At 41.7% G+C, this 22173-nt stretch overlaps 9 protein-coding genes and 1 pseudogene across 11 annotated transcripts; 4 read left to right on the top strand and 6 right to left on the bottom strand.

The window, feature by feature from the left end:
* Positions 1-811: 811 nt before the first annotated feature.
* Positions 812-2513, bottom strand: LOC116429921 (histone H2A). Its single transcript, XM_031983459.2, has one exon. The coding sequence runs from the start codon at positions 2418-2420 to the stop codon at positions 2046-2048; it is 375 nt and encodes a 124-aa protein (XP_031839319.1). The 5' UTR covers positions 2421-2513; the 3' UTR covers positions 812-2045.
* Positions 2514-4117: 1604 nt separating this feature from the next.
* On the bottom strand, positions 4118-5156 carry LOC116429925 (uncharacterized). Its single transcript, XM_031983469.2, has one exon. The coding sequence runs from the start codon at positions 5016-5018 to the stop codon at positions 4323-4325; it is 696 nt and encodes a 231-aa protein (XP_031839329.1). The 5' UTR covers positions 5019-5156; the 3' UTR covers positions 4118-4322.
* A 188-nt stretch (positions 5157-5344) lies between these two features.
* LOC116429916 (histone H3) lies at positions 5345-6297 on the top strand. Its single transcript, XM_031983444.2, has one exon. It carries the CDS (start codon positions 5430-5432, stop codon positions 5838-5840), a length of 411 nt encoding a protein of 136 aa, XP_031839304.1. The 5' UTR covers positions 5345-5429; the 3' UTR covers positions 5841-6297.
* Positions 6298-7192: 895 nt separating this feature from the next.
* On the top strand, positions 7193-8196 carry LOC116434260 (uncharacterized). Its single transcript, XM_031992971.2, has one exon. The coding sequence runs from the start codon at positions 7253-7255 to the stop codon at positions 7949-7951; it is 699 nt and encodes a 232-aa protein (XP_031848831.2). The 5' UTR covers positions 7193-7252; the 3' UTR covers positions 7952-8196.
* Positions 8197-8253: 57 nt separating this feature from the next.
* LOC116434238 (histone H2B-like) lies at positions 8254-8750 on the bottom strand. The gene has a single exon (XM_031992952.2). It carries the CDS (start codon positions 8681-8683, stop codon positions 8312-8314), a length of 372 nt encoding a protein of 123 aa, XP_031848812.2. The 5' UTR covers positions 8684-8750; the 3' UTR covers positions 8254-8311.
* Positions 8751-10988: 2238 nt separating this feature from the next.
* Positions 10989-12106, bottom strand: LOC116429951 (histone H4). The gene has a single exon (XM_031983516.2). It carries the CDS (start codon positions 12064-12066, stop codon positions 11755-11757), a length of 312 nt encoding a protein of 103 aa, XP_031839376.1. The 5' UTR covers positions 12067-12106; the 3' UTR covers positions 10989-11754.
* Positions 12107-14837: 2731 nt separating this feature from the next.
* LOC116429949 (uncharacterized) lies at positions 14838-16125 on the top strand. The gene has a single exon (XM_031983514.2). It carries the CDS (start codon positions 14951-14953, stop codon positions 15647-15649), a length of 699 nt encoding a protein of 232 aa, XP_031839374.2. The 5' UTR covers positions 14838-14950; the 3' UTR covers positions 15650-16125.
* Positions 16126-16568: 443 nt separating this feature from the next.
* LOC116429950 (histone H2B-like) lies at positions 16569-17464 on the bottom strand. Its single transcript, XM_031983515.2, has one exon. The coding sequence runs from the start codon at positions 17120-17122 to the stop codon at positions 16751-16753; it is 372 nt and encodes a 123-aa protein (XP_031839375.1). The 5' UTR covers positions 17123-17464; the 3' UTR covers positions 16569-16750.
* A 996-nt stretch (positions 17465-18460) lies between these two features.
* LOC116429997 (histone H4-like) lies at positions 18461-19183 on the bottom strand (annotated as a pseudogene).
* Positions 19050-21680, top strand: U4-U6-60K (U4-U6 small nuclear riboprotein factor 60K). 3 transcript variants are annotated; one of them, XM_031983511.2, is made up of 5 exons: positions 19050-19608; positions 19722-20274; positions 20350-20727; positions 20807-21020; positions 21104-21680. In XM_031983511.2, exons 2-5 carry the CDS (start codon positions 19749-19751, stop codon positions 21561-21563), a joined length of 1578 nt encoding a protein of 525 aa, XP_031839371.1. In that variant the 5' UTR covers positions 19050-19608; positions 19722-19748; the 3' UTR covers positions 21564-21680. The 3 variants fall into 3 exon arrangements, with proteins under 3 accessions (XP_031839371.1, XP_031839370.1, XP_031839372.1); XM_031983510.2 differs by having other exon boundaries at positions 19717-20274; XM_031983512.2 differs by having other exon boundaries at positions 19050-19633; positions 19717-20274.
* Positions 21681-22173: the final 493 nt, after the last annotated feature.

The raw sequence follows: 22173 nt of genomic DNA, 5'->3' as shown, positions 1-22173 counted from the left end.
TGTTAGGATATTTTGTTTGAAATGCAATTTGAAAGATAGTTTGTAGAGAGCAGTGTAAATTCTTCTTGCTAATAATACTGAAAACAACGTAATAATGTAATCTATTCGGAAAATATATTGACAAAGAAGCACAGCTGTGTAAGAAACCCGTGTCGAGTCACGGTCGACATAGGAGCGCCAAGGATGAGGTCACCATAGGCAAAGAAGGGGTGTTTTGTTTATGGGAGGTCTGCTTTGTGTTGATTTCCTTCGACTCGAAGAGTCTCGATTTTGTCGCCGAAGTGAACGATCGTCCTGAAAATTGGCTGCTATGGTGTTCTATTTTATTCTACCACGAGTGCTTCGTTCTAAATGTGTACCTAATTGGTATAAATTGGATCGTTTTGCGTTGTATTGATCACCGAGTCGTTTATCGGCACCTATAATTTAATAATGTGTGATTGAATTATTTGACTAAGGATTTTAGATTCTATCGATCCCTTTTTTCGGTTGGTGATAGTGTTGTTTCTTCGACGAGCGATTCAGTGTTAAACGGTTCGTCATTGAAGCCCATGAACGGAGAGTGTTGCATCACCGGGTGAAGAATGCGACCGGTTTTCTTGTGCCGCGAAGATTCGATACGGGTGTCTTCTTTTTCTTGTGAAACAGTGCTTTATTTTGCAGCCTTCGGTGATTTCAATTGATCAGCGGTTGCGCAGGTGTTTGGAGTCTAGGTAAGTGTACGTGTAGCGTAGTAAATGTAGATAAACGCGGATAAAGGTAGATAAATATTGATAACTGTTGACAAATATTGATAGATATTGATAAATATATATATAGATGTAGATAATTATTGATAAATATAGATAGATACAGACAAATACAGATGTAGTTATAAAATAACTAAACATTCTTTCAATCCTAATTTCTATAAACTGATTAACTACATTAAAGATTATTCTAATTCCTATACTTAATACATCTCCACACGCATTCCCATTAATGGTTACGAGTCTCCATTAAATAACTCTCAGTTTCCATGAGATCTTGAAAGATTTTAGTATAAAACATTGAATGCAAGCGAGCATTCGGTCCGTGAAGGTCGGCGAAAGCCTGTATTCGAGTAGTCCGAAGGAAAAGGGGAGGGACGCATAAAAAGGAACCACTTGAGAAGTTGACCTGCTGGCTGCAGTCAGCTGGATTAATGCGGACAGAAAGGAAAAGGGCTCCGGGCTCCTCCCAGCAGGCCCGAAACCTTTTAGGGTCCCACGGTCCCTTTTTACCACGGCCGGACGCGTTATTCGAGGATTATAATACAACGTTCTCAAGAAAGTTCGTTTCCTTCCAAAGAAACGAGCAGCGATACATCCGAGCGATCGAACAATGCGAATCGTTTACAGGCACTTTACATTGAGAATGGCAACTCCGCGCAAACGTGGCCTTTGTCTGGCCTTCCCCGAACAAGGTTCAACGGACCAGTACAAAAGCAGCGTTTAAGCGGTAATTTGATTTTTTCGTGTTGCTTCGCGCGAGTGCGATCTTTCAGACAACTAGCGCCACTGTTGACAAACGTTCGAAGCTCTTCACCGGCTACCGTGTTTACCATCCAAGCAAATTCTGTTGTACCGATATCTGGTTAGCAATCGACTTTTCGCTGGGTAACGATAATAAACAATTGCATTGTTCAAATATTACTTTATCTCGACATCCGTAGTGATACGTATTTTTCAATTGTTTGAGTTCCTAATGGTCGAGGAATGTAAACTAGCTTTATCGTAGTTCCTAGAATGGTAACTTGATCGTATTTTGCAGTGATATCGCGACGTTTCAAAAGATACAAAAGTGGTTTTCCTGGCAATCAGAAAACTTCTAGTTAATTTCTAGTTTTCTAAAAATAAAATGCATTTAGTGCTCCAAAATGTAGAAGTCAATTATGAACTGTTATTTGAATCTATAGTAGTTCAACGTTGGTAAATCAATTGAATGGGATGTTCCTTCGTTATGAAATTGTTGGCCCTGAAAAGGGCCGTTATAATTAGATAGATCCATTTAGCGAGCAGAGATATTTACGCCTTCTTTTCGGTCTTCTTGGGCAGAAGTACCGCCTGGATGTTCGGCAGGACACCACCCTGAGCGATAGTCACTCCAGAGAGCAGTTTGTTCAATTCCTCGTCGTTCCTGATGGCCAGTTGCAAGTGTCTGGGAATAATTCTGGTCTTCTTGTTGTCGCGAGCAGCGTTGCCCGCCAATTCCAACACTTCAGCTGCCAAGTACTCCATTACAGCTGCCAAGTAGACAGGAGCGCCGGCACCCACGCGTTCTGCGTAGTTGCCTTTCCGGAGCAGCCTGTGGATACGTCCGACCGGAAACTGAAGACCAGCTCTGTTCGAACGAGACTTCGCCTTTCCCTTGATTTTGCCACCTTTGCCGCGTCCAGACATATCGATCAACGAGAAAATTCAACGAAAATAAGAAAAACTCGGTACGACCTCGACGGAGACTCGGAGACGAATGATGTCCGAGCCCTGAAGCTTCGCTCTTTATGCGCTTCTCAGGTAGCGCGCGCTCCACCAATCAGCGTGCGAGTACCGCTCGGCGGGCAGCGATTGGTGCAGGCTAGACGCGCGGTCAACGGGCGGACATCTGCTCCATCGAGAGTCCGCCATTTTTTTTATAGAGAAAAACATAAAGTTCTTCAAATATATAGAAAACTTTGAAGCGATAATGTGCCGTTGTATTTTTTAATGGTCGCTGAAAAATGTTACGCTCCCGGTGACATTGTTGGGCAAAAACTGGTTCGGTGTGGCATTGACCCGAGGGAAATCCAAACAAATTCGGAGAGAATATAATGAATGTACGTACTATTTGTCGAGGTTGTTTCGTCGCGATTATGAATGTAAACAGTGAAGTCATTCAATACGAGAAATGACCTCGGAGCCATTCGTCTTGTAGATTTAGAACGTAACGCGAAGCGTCCAGGAGAAATTGGCGGGAAAGACGCCCAAGCATCGACAACGTGGCACGTTTCACGTGGTTCGCAGCTGCTTCGTTGCTTGAAATGGCTATGAGAACAACAGACTTTCTCTTGGTGAACTTATTTTTTGCTTTAGATTAACTCCTATTGTTTATGGATATTTCTGGAAGGTCTCTTGAATGTTTATGGAACTTTCTGTAACTTCCAATTATTTAAGTTTTTATTCTGATTACCCCAGTATTCATTAATTTACATATATTATTAGGTAACTTGTGTCTAATTGTAAATATTTTTCATGTAAAATAAGTGTATACACATATGCAGTAATAACATTGCATTATGGATTTAAAGACGATATTGATTAATAAGGTAGAGAAACAAGGCTCATAGTTGATCATTATTATACCTAACCTTAAAAATCATACGGACGTATAGAGAATATGCAACGTTGCGTAAAATGATAGATGCATAAAAAAGTGCAGAAAATGAAATAAAGTAGAAAGGAGAATAGGTTATGTCTTCTAACGTTGATCGCTTAGTCATATCGTTGCGTTGGTTTCACGATAATTTCGATACCGTAACTGGTATACTTCCGATACTCCTACTTCGAGTACGTTTATAGCATTGAGTACAAAGAAAAATGCATTACATTTTTACTGCGCAATTCCCAAGATATTAACCTCATAAATCTTATTCTTAATCGCAAATTAATCTTTCGAGTTCGTATTAAAGATAAGATCTTTGATTCCAATATGCTATGCAACAGGAGCAGTACTTATTTATAACGGTTTATTTATAGAAAAGATATTAGTTAATATTACACAACGCACGGAAAATTGTTCGGTTTCTGAAAAAAGATACATGCATACAAGATGTGGCAGTAGCAAGTTTAAACTTGTCTGAACTTGTCTAAGCTTGTCTAAACTGGTTTTTCACATCCTTTCGGATAGATATAATTTTGAATAGATGTAAGGCTGAACTAATTAATTCAAAATAATAACCGATGCATAGGACACGATAAAATTTCCAAATATTAACTACCTACTTCCTCAATTAAAACCCTAAGGATTTTTCTGTACATTAATACTTCCGGTACTATCTAACGTGGACGCCATTGCGGACTCTGATAATTGGCTAGATATGAATATTTATTGCCAACGACTACGTCTAAACTCTTTTCTCAATAAATACTACAACTAACAATTACTTAAAAACTAATTAAGGTAAACAAAAAGCCAGTTAATATAATTCAATTGCAGGGAGATCAGGGGGAAGGTAAATTCGAGTACAAAAACTCGAGAGTGTTTCTCCATTAATAAATATTTTGTGGCCCTAAAAAGGGCCAATGGTATTAATTGTGATGAAGAGATTACTTCTTCTCCGCTTTCTTGGCTTTCGGTGACTTAGCAGTCTTCGGTTTTGGTGCTTTCGTCTTGGCCGCGGGAGCCTTGGATGCCTTCTTGGCCTTCGAGAGGTTCTTCGTCTGAGCTACTGCCTTTTGTTTCGCAGCTGCATCTGCTTTCTTCGCAGCAGGGGTCTTCACTTTCCTCGGCGAGGCTGCTGGTTTCTTCGCAGCAACGGGCTTCTTCGCAGCGACTGACTTTTTGACTGCGGCTTTTTTCGGGCTGGCCGGCTTCTTCTCGGCTGGTTTCTTCTCTGCTCCAGCCGACTGTGCCTTCTTGGTGTGGCGATTCGGTTTGCTCTTGGCCTCAGGACTGCCCTTGGGTACAGAGAGCTTGAACGAACCAGAGGCTCCCTTTCCCTTGGTCTGAAGAACTGCGCCGGAAGTGACGGCAGTCTTCAAGTACCTCCTGATGAACGGCGCCAGTTTCTCACCATCGACTTTGTACGTGGAAGCGATATACTTCTTGATCGCCTGCAGAGAGGATCCCTTGCGATCCTTCAGCTCCTTGATAGCTGCGTTCACCATCTCCGAAGTTGGCGGATGAGACGATTTAGCACGCCGCGACTTAGTCTTCGATTTTGCCGCCTTCTTCGCGGCAGTCGTGCTGGCCGACGTGGTCTCAGACGCGGCGACGTTTCCGGAGCTGGTTTTGTCCTCCATTTCGAATAATGTCTGACAATACGATCTCTTTTCTTCTCGTCGACAAAAGGCAGGAAACAGAAAGGCAAAGACTACGAAATTGAGAGCTTCTTTCTACACGAAGAGTAGCTGCTACTGCATCACATACATAGGCTATACGAGTTGTGGTCCGACGCCTACTTGGAGGGGGTCTTTTATAGCAGCCAGGCAACTCCCCCCTCCATGTGCAACGGGCGAGTTGGACCATCTGGCGGGAACATCTGTCAGGGCACTCCCCCCACCATCGCGCGCTGACCAATCGGACGCTTGCAACTGGCGCCAGGCAGAGCATAAAAGCGACGCGTTTGGGTCCGAATTCACATAACCGCTTGATTTCTCAAGAGGACTACTTCGATTCTTCGTTGATCTACTTCAACTACATCTACGCTCGAGATGGCTCGTACCAAGCAGACTGCCAGGAAGTCCACTGGAGGGAAAGCTCCTCGCAAGCAATTGGCGACCAAGGCTGCCAGGAAAAGCGCACCAGCAACCGGTGGAGTGAAGAAGCCTCATCGTTACCGCCCTGGAACTGTCGCTCTTCGTGAAATTCGTAGATACCAGAAGAGCACCGAACTTCTGATCAGGAAATTGCCCTTCCAACGTCTCGTCCGTGAAATTGCCCAGGACTTCAAGACCGATCTTCGCTTCCAAAGCTCCGCTGTGATGGCCCTTCAAGAAGCTAGCGAGGCCTACCTTGTTGGTCTCTTCGAAGACACTAATCTGTGTGCCATCCATGCCAAGAGAGTAACCATCATGCCCAAGGACATTCAACTGGCCCGCAGAATCCGCGGAGAGAGAGCTTAAATTACTCTTCCTCGCATATATAAAAACGGCCCTTTTCAGGGCCACCAATTCTTTTTATCGAAGAAGCAGATCACGGTTCCCCTATTTAAGTTTTCTTGGTACACTAATTTCAATGGTTGTCATGTATCAGAAGATTGGGGATATTTCCTATATTCTTTACCATGCATGAAATGGTCACTTGCTTTACTTAGATATTTATGTACTTCACTTATGGTAAGTATTGAGAGAGTCTGATTCAACTTGACGGAGCAAGACATTGCTATTCCTAAATCTATTTTCATTTTCATAGTTTATTTAGTTAAACAGTTCTTCAATTCATTTCGCTGCAATTTGTGCCTTAGTATTATAGGCCAGTGACTTAATCTTCTTCGTGCAACAACCAACTTGTATCTGATGAGTCACGAACTACGTACATTTTGCACTAGAAAATATTTCACAAGGGTTCTTTCCTCCGGCTTTGAAGCATGACTTACAAATAAATACACATAAAGTGTTCAGACTTGATGCCTTACATTTATTAGAGGTACAAGTTACGTAGAAGTCTAGCTATAAAATTGAACGTGCATTTGCAATGCCGGATTCAATGTTGATTAATTTGAGACAGAGGACAGATACAAGATTTGTTCGTACCTTCACTAAAGCGTGCCTACAGAACTTTAATATAATGCTATTCTACCATGCGAATCAATGATGCTAAAGCAATATGTCTACTGCGCCATATGAGAGGATAAGTTTCGAACAACTCATTCACTCGATTCGATCACACTCAACTGAAATTTAGAATATTTGTATATACCATTATTTACAGAAATAAGCAATTGCTTTTATTCTGTAGTCATCGGTTGCAAACTATTGATGCGGATTAGTGTCTATTCCATGAATAGATACAAATTCCGGCAACGCCAATCTGAATTTGATCATATCCAAGAAACAGGGATCGGATTACCGAAAAATGGTAGATAGTATGAAGCAACGGTCCTATTAGAATCGTTTTTATTATACATGCAGGGCGAATCTGCCGATAAATCAGCAATTTTTGTTATTTTTCCGCGACGTGTTCCGATCACGGCGAGAGACACTCGTCGGGATATAGCTGCGTCCACAGCACCCAAGGTGTCGCATCGGTCGATAAACGACACCGAATAATACTAGACACACGTGGCCGTTCGTTCGCGAGAATATTGCATGCCCATATACGCCTAATGAAAAGAAATCGGGATTGAAATCGAACGATCGTTTACCGCTTCACTGTTTTTCAACAAACATGTCGTCCAACATTTTCGCTGGGACTCTCTCCATGGTCCGCGCTCGCGACCATGTTCTGCGTCTCCCGTCCGCGCGTATAGAGATACTTGTAAAAATTCGCAAAAGAAAAGCTCGTTTTTCAAGCAGTTTCCGACACTAAGAGAAAAATGGAAGATACAGCAAACGCTGGAAACACCTCTGCGGAGTCTGGGAGCGGGAACACTACTCCAGCGAAGAAGACTACGACGAAGTCGAAATCGGCGAAAGCATCCAAGAGCAAGTCCTCTCATCCACCGACGTCCGAAATGGTGAGCACTGCCATTAAGGAACTGAAGGATCGCAAGGGGTCGTCTCTCCAAGCGATCAAGAAGTACATCGCGTCGACGTACAAAGTGGACGGAGAGAAGTTGGCGCCGTTCATCAAGCGGTACCTGAAGTCGGCTGTCACGTCTGGCGCCGTCGTACAGACCAAGGGCAAAGGAGCGTCTGGCTCGTTCAAATTGCCAGTGGCAAAGGGCAGCGAGACGAAGAGCAAGGTTACGCGGACTGTGAAGGTAGCCCAAGCGAAGAAGCCGAAAAAATCGGTTGAGAAGAAAACTACGGCGGTTCGTAAACCAGCAGCGGCGAAAAAAGCTCCTGCCAGTCCAGCGAAGAAGACTGAGGCTGCAAAAAAACCAGCGACCCCGAAGAAGTCGCCCGCCAAAACTGAAAAGCTCGCCAAAGCTGAAAAAGCAAAGGCTTCGTCCGATGTTAGGACCATGTCGAGGAGCAAGAAGACGGCGAAATCACCGGCTACCAAAACGAAAGCTCCAAAACCGAAGAAGGCTGCTGCTCCGAGGGCGGTCAAGGCTTCACCTAAAAAATAATTATGCTCCGCAGATTGTGGCAGGAACTTGGGGAAACAAATGGCCCTTTTCAGGGCCACAACTTGATTTATGACAAGGAACAATTTTCAGACAGTGTAGTAACAGTATTAATGATAGATATTTTGTACTGCAGGACATTACTGTGATACACCTATCATGTCATGTCATACCTATCTATGAAGCATTTTTTATACGTTGTAGATAAAATGATACGAAGTACAAATACATTAGATGGTGTACCCTGATTATGTCCTTGTAGTACAAGGAGCGGAGGGATTTTATTAGTAGAAACGAGAAATTTTCCACGTTCAAAATATTTGTGGCCCTTAAAAGGGCCGGTTTAAAGAAGTGATCGAGTGTTCACTTGGAGCTGGTGTACTTGGTGACAGCCTTGGTGCCCTCACTGACGGCGTGCTTGGCGAGTTCACCGGGCAACAGCAGACGGACGGCAGTCTGGATTTCCCGAGACGTGATCGTGGAGCGTTTGTTGTAATGAGCCAGACGAGATGCTTCCGCGGCAATACGTTCGAACACATCGTTGACGAAACTGTTCATGATGCTCATGGCTTTGCTGGAGATTCCCGTGTCGGGATGAACTTGTTTCAAGACTTTGTAGATGTAGATCGCATAGCTCTCCTTCCTCCTGCGCTTCTTCTTCTTGTCAGCCTTGCTGATGTTCTTCTGAGCTTTTCCAGCTTTCTTCACGGCTTTCCCACTGGCTTTCGGCGGCATCGTCGGTCGGTAGTCTCTTCGCAGAATTCGTACTGGTACGGAAACGGTGCGTCGAATGTAGAGGTACAATGGTTTGCTGCAGCTATTTATGTAGAAACGGAGTAGCGTGCGTGCACCAATCGGAGAGCGGCGCCTCCCCTCTCCTATCGATGCGCGCTCTGATTGGTTGGCCTGTTGCCGTGTCGAGGTATATAAACTTCGCGACGGATCAAGAAAAATTTCTTCTGGGAGAGAAAATGCATGAAATTGTACGTTCCCGTCTTTTGCTGCTGTTATGAATTTGTTGTATGATTGGAGGTTATACAGTTGAAGTTTGGTTTGTTTACCGATGCATTTGATTTCGAATTTTTCTCCAACAGTGTCGTGAATGTTGTTGGAGAACTCTTTGAGGATTGCGATTCTAGGCGAGTGAAGGTAAATGGGTGTTGGTTTCAGGTTTTTTGTGATGGTGGTGGTGGTAGCAGTGGTGTTTGTGTTCTTGGGATTTGTGTTTGTTAGTTGAATGAATGCTTCTATTGGCTACGTTACCTGTTCTCTCTTCGGTTTCAAAGCACTGCATTAATGCCTGGAATTTCTTCTTAACCGGAATGTTCGGCTCATGTGTAATTTTCATGGCTGTTGTGTTTATCTTGGGGTCCGTGATTGTGTCGTGGTTCGTTAAGGCGAGCGACCTGCTTCCGTGGCGATGTATTTGGTAGAGCCCAGGGTCTCTTCGCGCCTGGTGGCGTAAAGTTTTTGCGTTGGTGGAGTTTGGCGGGAAAAGGGGGAGTCCCTTAAGGACTACTGTTATTAGTTTTTCATTTTGAGGGGTGTATGTGTGGCATTGGATATTTTCTTTTTTGCATACTTTGAATGCTTTGAAGTTCTGTAATTCGGAGAATTGAATTTTGGCTTTGTTACCGGAGGCTTTAGCTTGATATGTCTCTGTATTCCTGAGTTAGGCCAGCTAGGAATTTTGAGTGATCTAGGGTTTTATAGTGTATGTAGATGGGTTGGGGTTACTTGAGGTTTGGGGGTGGAGATGGTGTGTTGGGTTGGGTGGGCGGTGGGTCGGGTTTTGTTTCCCTTGAAGTTGGTAGATTTATAAATATGCTAAATTTGTTTTTGGTGGCTATGTTATATTGTGGTACGTTACTTGTCTTCATGATTCTTTGATTTCCTGCGTCCCTGTTGCTTAGTGATAATGACCTTGTCCTTTCTCGTTTTGGTGAGTAGGGCCTTCTCTCACCCCTGATTGATTTTCTTGTTTTTAGATTCTATTTGTCATCTGAGGTGTGGATTGTGTCGTTTTTTCCAGGCTGTGGCTTTGGTGCGTTTTGGTGTTGGATAGGGATTTCCGATGTCCCTTATGGGGTGCTCGCGGAGTGGTGGATCCACTGGGGCTTGATGGTTTCTTGTTTCTTCTTACTTTTCACTGTAGCACTTTGTTCACTAATTCACTGCGATTCACTGTGTTTTCGCAAACTGTGACTGAATCCTAGCTCCAACCCCTGTTTCAATCTATTTAAACGACGTACAGCCATCCTTGCATCATCATGGAATCAATCCCAAACAGCAAAATATACACAAACTGATCTTGACCAGATAATAACATATTTTCAAGACTGAAAGCTAAATGCCAATCCAGCAAGAACTCAGGCAATAAACTTCACCAGGAAGAAACCATAACAATCCCAAACCTCACTATCCTAGGTGCCCAAATTCCATGGTCCTTGCCAGTTAAATATCTAGGAGTCATCATGGACAATAAACGAAGATGGAACCTAGCCATCCAGGATGGAACAAATAAGGCGATTGCTTGCTTGCGAATCCTATACCCCCTCATAAACAGAAAAAGCAAACTAAGAGGTCATAACAAGAAACTGCTATTTACCACTGTAGTCCGCGCAATTCTAACTTTCGGGTTGCAAGCTTAGGCCTCAGAACAAATTCCTCAGAATCATACATAATAAAACCCGACAAACCAACATGAAAACCCTCCACTTTTGCCGAAAAAGACGGAAAAGAAAGCGTAATCTCGACTCGAGAAACTAAACGGCTCTTTTCAGGGCCACCAATTTTTTTTTAACGTGGAAATAATAATCAGAAATTGAATTAACATCATACAGTAATTTTGTATTGTCAAGTTTAACCTATTGGAAACCTGATCTTAGACTGAAATATTCGTATCGACGAATTAACTTTTTCTAAACCAAGTTCATGTAGCTAACGAAGTAGCAAACGGTTCACATTATTTAAAGCTCAACAAAACAACGCATATGTATGTGAATACGTTTAAGGTTAGGTTGTATAACAATACGCGGTGTTGGAATATATTTTGTGTATTACAAGAGAATTCAAATGAAAATTCACACGCATAAACAATTATCATATCGTAATTTTTACTGTTATTGAACATCGTAATAAAAATGTAGCACCTTTCTCAATACGACTTTGCGTTTACCGAGATACTAAATAGGCATTTCGTGTTGGATTTCTAACATCGAACAGGGAACTTGTTTACAGACATGACCTGCCGTCGTAAACAAAGTCGTGTTAAGAATCACGTTGACTAAGCGTATTTCCTAATATAAGATTAAGATATCTCAGTAATTATTCATTTGAAGACTCACTTTGTGTGATACTTTTTTACGCAAAATTTGATGTTTATCCGAATTCGAAAAAAAATACATTCCAATATCTCAATAAACAAGGTAACAAAAAACAGATGCACTGTATGTCCCCTTAGTTACCATGCAACTTTTGTTTGAAACATTGTTTCGTACAACGAATACCTCACGAGTTATTTGAGGTCATGTTAGGAGACTCACCCTGCATAACTAAAGCCGAATCAATATCGGCACCATATAATAGTAGACTGTATTCAGAATATTTATGCATCAACATATTTACAATGTTACAAAGGAAATGTCCCCGGTTAGGATATTTTTTTATAGTAACAAAGACAAAATGGTTTCAAAGGATTAAGGGTCTACAGTTGAATTGAACAGCGTTTCCATGTTAAGCAATTGTGGCCCTGAAAAGGGCCGTTTTGATTGACGATCGCCAGGAATCGTACGTCGATGGTTCGCTTAACCTCCAAAACCGTACAGAGTACGTCCTTGTCTCTTCAGGGCGTAGACGACGTCCATGGCCGTCACAGTCTTCCTTTTGGCGTGTTCGGTGTAGGTTACAGCGTCTCGAATAACGTTTTCGAGAAACACTTTCAGCACACCGCGAGTTTCTTCGTAAATCAAACCGGATATACGTTTGACACCACCACGACGAGCCAGACGACGGATCGCAGGTTTCGTGATACCCTGGATGTTATCACGCAAAACCTTCCTATGGCGCTTTGCTCCTCCTTTTCCCAATCCCTTTCCTCCCTTTCCGCGACCAGTCATGTTGAAAACTTTTTAAAGATGACGTTCACTGCTCGAGAAACGAAACTCTTCTGATCTTCCGCTGTCGGGCTGGAGCCTTTTATAGGGAACGGAGTAGTCCATCCCCACTCTCGCTCCGCCAGCCAATGAGCAGCTGCTACGTGCGTACCGAGGGCATAAGTAGAGGTGGCTGTGCACATCTGCTTCAATCCACCATTGATTGTGATAAAACCTGTTTTTGTCATTTTCTATTAAGAATATCCTCATTGATCAATACAATAGATTGAAAAAAAGAATGAACTGAAAAGAATGAAGACTAAAGTATTTATTTCCAACAAACCTTCCTAGCAACGTTTAAAAGAAATAACGCTAAATATACAGAAGAATAAAAAACGACTGTCCTTTAAATTTGTCCTCCTTAAATTATACAGTTCACGTATTTTTATATCACTGCTAATAATTTATTTTCTTGAGCAAGAAAGCACGATAAAAGATATCAGAAATATATTGTATACTCACTACAGAGTCCAATCGCTAGTTACATTTTTAAAGTAATAAAGAAGATGAATCCAATCAATATAGCCTGTTACTTTCGAGAAAACCCGTTGCTGAGACAGCTCGCGATTCCTATTTGATGGGTAAAATGGTGGATTCGAAGAGTACCATTTTTGTAGGCGATCAATGAACCGCCGCTGTTGCCCTGGAAATTTCAAGTTTCTCAGACACTTAGTCGCGCAGGGACTATACACGATTCTTCAGAGGACTCCAGGTTTCGTAACACGACATAAAAGACATCTGCTCAAGTGCTTTAGCAAGTCATATGCACCGACAAAGGAAAAGGGTCGCTAGGCGACTACTGCGGCTGCGAACGGAGGCCCTTAGAAAAGCACGTTGAGACCTGCACAGTTCCCCGGTAGCTCAGATTTGTATGGTCTCCGTGAAATAAACGTCTCCAATGCAGTTAACACGTTCCATGCCACGGGAATTCCAGTTACATTTTGTTTATGCACTGTAGTGATTGTTTTCAATGAAATATTAAGTTGTAATCAAGTTTTTGGTCATTCTTATACATTTTGATATTGTTTCTTTCTGTTTTCTGTAATGTTTTTGTAACGTATACCGCATCTTCTTACAAAAATTGAAAAATGAACGTGTTAACTATGAAATGGAAATTTCTTCCTTGAAAACTTTATGAGCAGGATGACTTTGAACAGCTACAGCAATGAATTGAACGAAAAGGTGCGATAAGCCATTAACTCGTTGCCCTAAGATTCACGACACGAATGGTTACGCAGAAAACGATTTCTCTACCGCGAGGTGGAATCGATTTTCCAGTCTCGCAATATCGTAACTTTCCAAGCGCTTCGAAATTCCATCTAAATTAAATTACTGAACTGCGGATCCTGCTGTAGAATGAAACCTTTCCAGAGTAATTTGCGAAGATCATTTCCTGCGTCGACGACGGTCAGTCAATTCCCTCGAATAACGACTAATCAACCAAAGACACCGTCGCAAGGAATTTTCGAATCGGTTTGTCTTCTACGAACCGAAAACGAAACTAGCAATGGTTGCTTTCAGTTGCGTTCGCGCTAATCGAAAATAGTGTCCTTATCGGCAGGTTTGGATTTTTGAAGAACGGTAGAATCTGGTTTTGGTGTGTAGTAAATCTTGTTCAATGGGGAGACGAAGGACGTGTACCCTTGACCGAAGCGGTTTTGGGTACGGTTCATGCTACAAAAGCGGGAGAGACGTTAACCCCTTGCAGACGAACGCCGCCATTTTGCTGAGGTCAAACCTCCATGTTTGGAATATCAAGTTGCGAACGGATGATTTAACTATTCGAACAACGAGACTTCGGTACACAGTTTCCTTGTTCGGTGCTTAATTTAGCAGGATCTGCAAAAGATTTTGCATACTTTCAATCTTCGTCTGCAAAGGGTTAAACCCGCACAGTATTGGAGCTGAGTATTTCTAAGTCTCATTGTTGGCAAATTTAAGTCTACTTTGAGAATTTTTATGTTCCCTTCGAAACGATCGCTTTCATCGAAACATATTATGGTTTGAAAAAATCAGAAATGTATATTGAACATCGTATAAATAATATTAAATACCGCGCTTCGACGAGGAGAGTGAGGTTATGACCACCGTCGCTGCAGATCGATTCCATTTCGAATTATCAGTCGTCCCTAATTGCATAATATTGTTAATAATTATATGCGTCTGGTTGTTCCATGTCCCGGACAGAAACGCAAAATTAATTTTATTGTGTAGTCACCGGTTGCAAACTATTGAAGCGACATTGGTGTCTATTCTGTGAACAGATACAAATTCCGGCAACGCCAATTTTAATTTCGTCGTATCGAAGGAATAAGGATGCGATCGTTGAAAAATGGTGGATAGTATGAAGCAGCGGTCCTATTAGAATCATTTTTATTAGACATGTAGGGCGAATCTGCCGATAAATCGGGAATTTTTGTTATTTTTCCGCGACGTGTCCCGATCGCGGCGGGAGACACTCGTCGGGATATAGCTGCGTCCACAGCACCCGAGGTGTCTCATCGGTCGGTGAACTACTCCGAATAATACTAGACACACGTGGCCGTTCGTTCGCGAGGATATTTCACGTCCTTGTACACCCAGTGAAAAGAAATCGGAGCTGAAATCGAACGATCGTTTACCGCTTCACTGTTTTTCAACAAACATGCCGTCCAACATATTCGCTGGGTCTCTCTCCATGGTCCGCGCTCGTGACCATGTTCCGTGTCTTCGGTGGAATGCTAATGTGTCAAAGTCCCACACTCTCATAGAGGATCAACTCCACGTTCGTTCACTCGTTTAGAGATACTTGTAGAGATTCGCAAAAGAAAAGCTCGTTTTTCAAGCAGTTTCCGACAGTAAGGGAAAAATGGAGGACACGGCAAACGCTGGAAACACCTCTGTGGAATCTGGGAGCGGGAACGCTACTCCAGCGAAGAAGACTACGACGAAGTCGAAATCGGCGAAAGCATCAAAGAGCAAGTCCTCTCATCCACCGACGTCCGAAATGGTGAGCACTGCCATTAAGGAACTGAAGGATCGCAAGGGGTCGTCACTCCAAGCGATCAAGAAGTACATCGCATCGACGTACAAAGTGGACGGAGAGAAGTTGGCGCCGTTCATCAAGCGGTACCTGAAGTCGGCTGTCACGTCTGGCGCCGTCGTACAGACCAAGGGCAAAGGAGCGTCTGGCTCGTTCAAATTGCCAGTGGCAAAGGGCAGCGAGACGAAGAGCAAGGTTACGCGGACTGTGAAGGTAGCCGAAGCGAAGAAACCGAAAAAATCGGTTGAGAAGAAAACGACGGCGCTTCGTAAACCAGCAGCGGCGAAAAAAGCTCCTGCCAGTCCAGCGAAGAAGACTGAGGCTGCGAAAAAACCAGCGACCCCGAAGAAGTCGCCCGCCAAAGCTGAAAAGCTCGCCAAAGCTGAAAAAACAAAGGCGTCGCCCGATGCTAGGACCATGTCGAGGAGCAAGAAGACGGCGAAATCACCGGCTACCAGAACGAAAGCTCCAAAACCGAAGAAGGCTGCTGCTCCGAGGGCGGTCAAGGCTTCACCTAAAAAATAATTATGCTCCGCAGATTGTGGCAGGAACTTGGGGAAACAAATGGCCCTTTTCAGGGCCACAAATTGATTTACAACAAGGAACAATTTTCAGACAATCTAGTAACAGTATTAACTGGAGATATTTTGTACTACAGGAAATATGCTGTGATAAATGCGTACTCCATAAAGTATACCTAACCTATAGAGCGTTTTTTATACGACGTAGATATAAGCGTGGGGGCATGTAGGTACAGGCTGCGTCTAAATTATATATTGCTACCACCAAGGCCTGATTCTGCACCATCGATTTCATGAAAGTTGATAGAATATATATGGTTCTTTTGAGATTATTTATTTCCGCGACAAGTAGTTTTCTTACGGTAATTAAATAGAGGATGTAGAATGACTCTTTGGTCGCAATATATAATTCAAGCACGCGCGGTGCATACGTACCAACTGCAAAAGGTTTCGAGTTAAAATAAATACGGATTTTTTAATTATCCTTGCACGTTTTATTTACCAGCATCATTTTCTGTAATACGGAGGAAACAAAATGTTCACTGACATTAGCAGTTGAAAAATTCTTTAAAAAATTAAGGATAATTCATTTCCGATGCTTTTGCTTGTTCCTTTCTTAGTAAACAAGAAAACAGACTGAACACGGTGTGTCAAAGGGAAATAAACACACTTCAAAAAGGCTCCCAATGCTCAGGCGCACGGTATCTCTTTATGGTATCGAATTTCAGCTATCGATGTTCCAGCTACTTCCGGAACGACTGCTCTCACTTTGCAGAGACGAGCAGGAAATTCGACACCATTTAAACATAAGAATATGGAAAGCTCACTGAATGCCACTACAGTATTAAACCCCATTGAAAAATTGAATTTTCGTTACGGCTTTATTTTCTAATATGCAATATTTTAACTAAAGATATTCCAAGTTAATACCGCTATTCCACAAATTTTATTCACACCAAATTCAAATGCATCGAATACCAAATGATACAAGATTTTTATGATGGTACAAGGAGCAGAGGGATTTTATTAGTAGAAACGAGAAATTCTCCACGTTTAGAAAATTTGTGGCCCTTAAAAGGGCCGATTTAAGGAAGTGAACGAGTGTTCACTTGGAGCTGGTGTACTTGGTGACAGCCTTGGTGCCTTCACTGACGGCGTGCTTGGCGAGTTCACCGGGCAACAGCAGACGGACGGCAGTCTGGATTTCCCGAGACGTGATCGTGGAGCGTTTGTTGTAATGAGCCAGACGAGATGCTTCCGCGGCAATGCGTTCGAACACATCGTTGACGAAACTGTTCATGATACTCATGGCTTTGCTGGAGATTCCCGTGTCGGGATGAACTTGTTTCAAGACTTTGTAGATGTAGATCGCATAGCTCTCCTTCCTCCTGCGCTTCTTCTTCTTGTCAGCCTTGCTGATATTCTTCTGAGCTTTTCCAGCTTTCTTCACGGCTTTCCCACTGGCTTTCGGTGGCATCGTCGGTCAGTAGTCTCTTCGCAGAATTCGTACTGGTACGGAAACGATGCGTCGAATGTAGAGGTACAATGGTTTGCTGCAGCTATTTATGTAGAAACGGAGTAGCGTGCGTGCACCAATCGGAGAGCGGCGCCTCCCCACTCCTATTGATGCGCGCTCCGATTGGTTGGCTACTTGACACCGGGCGGCAGTATATACTGCGCCATGACGTAACAAATTTTAAAAACTTCCACACCTTCATCCAGACCACATCTCAGTGCCATATCAGTTTGAATTCTGGTCAAACCATTCAACAATTCAACAATTATTTAGTCATAGATCACGTAACCTTTGCAATAAACAAAAAATATATTATCACAAATGGTTCTGGACATAGCCAAAACTCCGTTGATACTGTCGGACATCAAACCCTACTTCTTTCTTTTTTTTGTCAATTGGTACAGCCACTTGATATCTTCAAGAGCATTTAGACCAATTTCTAGAATACTGAAATAGAGAAGCACGTGAATCAAAATAAAGATAAAATTACATTATCCAAATACAACAGCATTCTACAAAGGCGAGGCTCATCTCATCTCACACATAATTAAAAAAAATATTCGAGAACATCGGTATTTTGAATATTTTCGAACACCTCACGAGGCACACACTGCACCACACCCCTGAAGTACCCCAAACAAACTATATTTTCTAGTTCTATGCACGTAAAGGACTTTGTCTCTTGAATTTTTAAATCGACAAACTACTCTCTATTTTCGTTAACCCTTCACACATAATCAGAAAAAACATATTTGGAAATAAGCCACTTTCCATCCCCCGGGCTCTATGACCCTTTGCAGCTGCTCGCCTTATGTCGCGCAACTAGATATAGTGCGAGCTGCGCTTGCGTTAACAGTCCCCACTGTTTCCTCATTTTTATGACACACCCGACTTCAGCTACGGGCATTTAGTTTCTTCCATTTTTTATAACTACTGCAAGATCAGGAAAATTCCGGTTTTCTCCGTCCACCTCAGTTTAAATTTACCAATACGAACATATTCGATAAGCAATCAACAATAGTATCAAAACTTAGACACTCTAGACTAAAAAAAATCGTAGCTAATTTCTATGAGGCAATACATTTTCGGAGTATTTGCAATTCAGGGTTTAATTCTGAATGAAAGAAAGTTTCTGTAATCGTTTATCAAGTATAGAAAGCATCTTATAACAGTTTACACTGTTTCCGAACTATAGTGCATAGCAGGTTATAAGAGGTGCAGGAAAGAATAAGGTCAAAGATCCCTTTGAGTTCAAGTCAAAGTTATCCATAAAACAAGATAAGGAAAATAGATCAAGAATATTTTTCGTAGATGTCAGTTGAATAGAATCGTATCTATAGTTTAAAAATTTAGTGGCCATGAAAAGGGCCGTTTGATAAATGTCGAAGGCAGAAATGAGATTTCTTAACCGCCGAAACCATAAAGAGTTCTTCCTCGACGCTTTAGGGCGTACACGACATCCATGGCGGTCACTGTTTTCCTCTTGGCGTGCTCGGTCTGTGTTACTGCGTCACGAATTGATGTTTTCCAGACAGACTTTCAGTACACCACGAGTTTCTTTGTAAATCAAGCCGGATATACGCTTGACACCACGTGATACCCTGGATGTTATCACGCAAAACCTTCCTATGCCGCGTTGCTCCTCCCTTTTCCAATCCCTTTCCTCCCTTACCGCGACCAGTTATCTCGAAAGCTTTCTAATACAACTTTTTCTCCACTCTCTGTTTCTGAGGAGTCTATTTTTAATTTGTTGGGTTAGAAAGTTTCTTAGTTTGTAATAGAGGTTTGCAGTTCTTTGGTATTTTTTTCTGGCTTTGTTTCTTTGTTTGATTAGTCCAAGAATTCTTGATCTGGGGTGGGGTGGTGAGGGGGATTGTTGGTTGTGTGGGTGGCTTTGGAGTATAAAGAACTTAAATTAAGTAATTATGCTCAGTCTGAGAGAGCTAAATTTATAACTCATCTTTCTTAGGACCAACATAATTTTAACGCAGTACTTACTTGCAGATTATATAATCCGTTCATTTTATACTGGTATTAACACTAGTACTAAAACTGCGAGGGTGGACCCTAGAAATTCTGAGATATACGAACCTGAAAGTTGGTATACTTGATAGCATAGCTACAACTAAAAACATTGATGGTGTTGTTAATTAATTATAAACACTGTAAGGAGAAATTGCCAATATACAATGTTCTTGCATTAATAGTTCAAATTTTCGGGATGATTAAAATATTATATTAATTATAGTACACCGATTTTTTGCATGAAAGTATTATGTGATATTGTCTATTCGTGATTTAAAGTGCTTGACAGTTCGCTAGTAATACAGTTATAATGGAACGCTTTAATGAATGACACTCATTAAACAAACGTAAACAACAATTGGATTCAGCTTTGTGTATTATTTTTTTCATATCACGCAAGGAGCACCTTCGTAGTATCATAGGTACGACTGTTTCTCTGGTTTATAGGTTAGATCCACGTTGTTCGTAATGTTATTCTTTGGGTATTTATGACATAGATTATTCATATTTTTTAAATTTATCTTTAATAGCGTAGATTAAGTATCGAAACTAATTATACGAAATGTCGGACGATGAGGATTTGGTTTATGTCAAGAAACAGAAAACTGTTCATTATGGATCACTGGAAGAAGCTGAGCGGGCCAGATTGGCTGCAGCAGCAGAATCTTCTGAAGAAGAGAAAGATAATGCAAATTTGGGAGATGGTGTTAATACTACTACTACCTTGGGAAATGTTCACATATCTAATGAATATATGGAACTCGAAGATGAGATGTCAAAAGATAGACAAGCACTCCTAGAAGAATTTGAACGCAGAAAAAAGGCTCGACAAATAAATGTGTCCACTGATGATTCAGAAGTTAAAAAGAATTTGAGGCAATTAGGTGAACCTATTTGTCTATTTGGTGAAGGACCTGCAGATAGACGGACAAGATTAAGAGAATTATTAGCTAGTCTTGGAGAGGATGCTATTAAAAAGAAACATGAAGAAGAAGAGAAACCTTCTCATGCTATAGAGAGAGATACTGAAACTACTTGGTATCACGAGGGACCAGAATCACTTCAAATAGCTCGTTCTTGGATATCTTGTAAGTATATAGAAATATAATTATTTTTTTGCATTATTGGATATATGTTAAATTTATGATTATTTTATTTTACAGCATATTCACTACCAAGAGCAAAGGCTAGATTGGATAAAGCAAGACAGGATTTAGAACTGCCGTCAGCTACACGTACAGCACGACGTCAAGAACTACTAAAGAAATTGCAAGCATTGACAATCTACTGTTCTCAAATTGGCGATACTAGACCAATTTCTTTCTGTCAGTTTAGCCCAAACTCAAAGTTGTTTACTACAGCTTCATGGTCGGGCTTGTGTAAAATATGGTCTGTACCTGATTGTACATTGTTGCGAACTCTTAAAGGGCATACTTGTAATGTTGGCTGCATTGTTTTTCATCCGAAAGCTACTATTACTGAAGAAGTAGTAGGAGACAAACCAGGACAGACTTGTGTATTGGCATCCTGTGCTTCAGATGGTATGCCACCCTTCTCTTCAATTATTTAACTTGAAAATGTAATACAGCAATGAATATAATATATTTAATGTATGTACAGGAACAGTGAAATTGTGGAGCGGAGGAACAGGTGAGGAACCACTGGCTGAAGTCGAGGGACATGAACCGCACAGAGTTTCCAGGTTAGCATTTCATCCTTCTGGGCGATTTCTGGGCACATGTTGTTATGATGCATCCTGGAGACTTTGGGACTTAGAACAACAAGCTGAAGTTCTGCATCAGGAGGGTCATGCTCGAGCTGTTCATTGTATTAGGTATATATGACAAGTACTATTATCATAGCTTCAATGAATAGGAACAAATATTTTCACATTATTGTGTATTTATTTGATTGCAGCTTCCAATGCGACGGTAGTGTGAGTGCCACAGGTGGTCATGATTCTTTTGGTAGGGTATGGGATCTTCGTACAGGAAGGTGTATTATGTTTATGGAAGGTCACTTGAAATCCATTTTCGGTATTGACTTCTCTCCTAACGGATTTCATATAGCCACAGCGAGCGAGGATAATACTTGCAAGATATGGGACTTGCGAAAAAGATCTTGTATATACACGATACCCGCTCACACCAATTTATTATCCGACGTGAAGTATCAGAGAGTAGAAGGCCAGTATTTGGTTACAGCATCGTACGACGGTACTGCTAAAATTTGGTCGAATAAAACCTGGCAGCCGCTCAAAACGCTACCCGGCCACGACGGCAAGGTTATGTCAGTCGATATATCGCCTGACCACAAATTTATCGGAACAAGCTCATACGATAGGACATTCAAGTTGTGGGCTCCCGAAAATATGTAAAAAGACTTAATTAAATAAAGTGTAATTATATGGAACCTGTCGTGACAACGCTATTTTTATGGACAGAAGATTTTGTATTATAAGAGAACTGAATAAAGATATATTCTTTATGACTTATCCTCTTACATATAAATTAATTACGACTGTTACGTCTACGGTATGATTAATTTAATATTTTCCATTTCTTAATTTCAAAATATTTTTGCCTCTTAGATCTGTTAGCGCATAAGGAGTAAAGATGGTTTTAATATATATATAGAAATATTTAACGAATTCCATCGTTAAACGTCAGTTCTTTGATCTGGTTCGTAATTACACGCGTTAAGTGTTTGACTTGCGAAGTTTGAAAAGTCAAGTATAGAGGGCGGTTATTTGCAACTTCCGTAACGAGCTGACGTCATTTAAAATTCGGACGATTTGAAAGCAGACGACTTCCGGAATGGTTCGAGCGACTACGGAGAGTCTTCACGGTTTTTGCTTCATTAACAAACTTCCTGAGGAGCTTTCGAATTAACCAGGTAGATATTCCCTCAATTTGAGCATAAATTCTATTCTGTATCGAGCATCACACTTTCTTGAAGGGAATCTAGAGTATGTATCTCAAAATAAA

Source organism: Nomia melanderi, chromosome 2, assembly GCF_051020985.1.
Source record: "Nomia melanderi isolate GNS246 chromosome 2, iyNomMela1, whole genome shotgun sequence".
In the NCBI taxonomy this organism is placed as follows: domain Eukaryota; kingdom Metazoa; phylum Arthropoda; class Insecta; order Hymenoptera; family Halictidae; genus Nomia; species Nomia melanderi.
Note: the sequence above shows the minus strand (reverse complement) of the source record. Positions and strands in the feature narration are given on the sequence as shown.

Bases quoted from the DNA above. Each gene is read 5' to 3' on its own strand.
- LOC116429916 (XM_031983444.2), top strand. From the start codon at position 5,430: ATGGCTCGTACCAAGCAGACTGCCAGGAAGTCCACTGGAGGGAAAGCT.
- LOC116434238 (XM_031992952.2), bottom strand. From the start codon at position 8,683: ATGCCGCCGAAAGCCAGTGGGAAAGCCGTGAAGAAAGCTGGAAAAGCT.
- LOC116434260 (XM_031992971.2), top strand. From the start codon at position 7,253: ATGGAAGATACAGCAAACGCTGGAAACACCTCTGCGGAGTCTGGGAGC.
- LOC116429950 (XM_031983515.2), bottom strand. From the start codon at position 17,122: ATGCCACCGAAAGCCAGTGGGAAAGCCGTGAAGAAAGCTGGAAAAGCT.
- U4-U6-60K (XM_031983511.2), top strand. From the start codon at position 19,749: ATGTCGGACGATGAGGATTTGGTTTATGTCAAGAAACAGAAAACTGTT. The intron at 20,728-20,806 runs GTATGCCACCCT...ATGTATGTACAG, and splicing joins GGCATCCTGTGCTTCAGATG to GAACAGTGAAATTGTGGAGC. The intron at 21,021-21,103 runs GTATATATGACA...ATTTGATTGCAG, and splicing joins CGAGCTGTTCATTGTATTAG to CTTCCAATGCGACGGTAGTG.
- LOC116429921 (XM_031983459.2), bottom strand. From the start codon at position 2,420: ATGTCTGGACGCGGCAAAGGTGGCAAAATCAAGGGAAAGGCGAAGTCT.
- LOC116429951 (XM_031983516.2), bottom strand. From the start codon at position 12,066: ATGACTGGTCGCGGAAAGGGAGGAAAGGGATTGGGAAAAGGAGGAGCA.
- LOC116429925 (XM_031983469.2), bottom strand. From the start codon at position 5,018: ATGGAGGACAAAACCAGCTCCGGAAACGTCGCCGCGTCTGAGACCACG.
- LOC116429949 (XM_031983514.2), top strand. From the start codon at position 14,951: ATGGAGGACACGGCAAACGCTGGAAACACCTCTGTGGAATCTGGGAGC.